The sequence below is a fragment of the Branchiostoma floridae genome, chromosome 12, assembly GCF_000003815.2.
Source record: "Branchiostoma floridae strain S238N-H82 chromosome 12, Bfl_VNyyK, whole genome shotgun sequence".
NCBI lineage: Eukaryota > Metazoa > Chordata > Leptocardii > Amphioxiformes > Branchiostomatidae > Branchiostoma > Branchiostoma floridae.
The window spans coordinates 4762251-4763234 of NC_049990.1; the positions used below are offsets into that span (position 1 = coordinate 4762251).

Below are 984 nucleotides of genomic sequence, written 5' to 3' on the forward strand. Positions count from 1 at the left end.
GTGAGACGCCTGGCGATACCTTAATACACTCTTGGGTCATTACAACTTGAAAAGGATCAGAGGACTGATCAAAAGCTTGTTGCACTTTATCTTTGTGTACAGTTATAAAGTTTAAAATTGTTACATAATCTGTTTTTTTTTCAGGTGTGTTGTACCACAGGTGGGGCAAGTACCCGGAAGCTGAGCGCTGCTACAAGCGGTCGATCGAGCTGGACCCGACAGCATCGACCACACAGGAGAACCTCGTCAAGTTACAGAGAACCATGAACAAGAACTCCTCAAGGGAACACGGGCATGGCAAGGGAAGGAGATAGACAGCTGGTGTACGTAAAACAAGAACCTAAAGTACTAAACGTACCCTTACAGGAGCATAAAATGGAGAAGAATGTGGCTTTGCGTGACCAAGAAGGAGTTACAGAGGACGATGAACAAGAACAAGAGACAAGGCAATTGGGAGAAGAGTCCTTGTACTGGTTACATGCACTATGTCAAGATTGACCATGGGTCAAGGGTTGCTATCTGGAGGCCCAACTATGACCTTCATCTTTCTAAGACCTCCCATTTACCACCTATCATCACAACCCATTCTCAAGTTGTGTTGACCACAAATATTCAGAAGTTTGATATGGTGGAAACACAGACAGGCACACCAGAAGCAATACCTCCATTTTTCATGGAGTTAACAACGTCCACAGAAAGTATCCTCATGAAAGTTTGAAGTGAACAGAACAAGATTTTTCCTGTCTCAGATTTAGTTACAGAAAAAAATCATGATTGTACAGTAACTGTAGGAACATGCCTTTAACAGACACAGGAAGGGCATTAAGCTTTTTTAAAGGATAGCTCATAATTACTACACACTCACATGAGAAAATGACTCATAAGAAAAGTTTGGATGATTGGTTTAGATTGCAGTAAAACGTTAGCACTGGACATGTAGCTAAAAATAACATGTTGCGGGTGTATCCTTACAAAAATATATGG

The 984-nt window shown here is 41.5% G+C and overlaps 1 protein-coding gene across 1 annotated transcript in view; it reads left to right on the forward strand.

Moving 5' to 3' along the window:
* Positions 1-671, forward strand: part of LOC118428048 (protein O-mannosyl-transferase TMTC4-like) — a 98986-nt gene extending 98315 nt beyond the window's left edge. Inside the window, exon 19 of the mRNA XM_035838011.1 lies at positions 145-671. Within this exon, the coding sequence (XP_035693904.1) occupies positions 145-314 (170 nt within the window). The 3' untranslated portion in view covers positions 315-671. The remainder of the gene's footprint in view (positions 1-144) is intronic.
* The last annotated feature ends 313 nt before the right edge of the window (positions 672-984 follow it).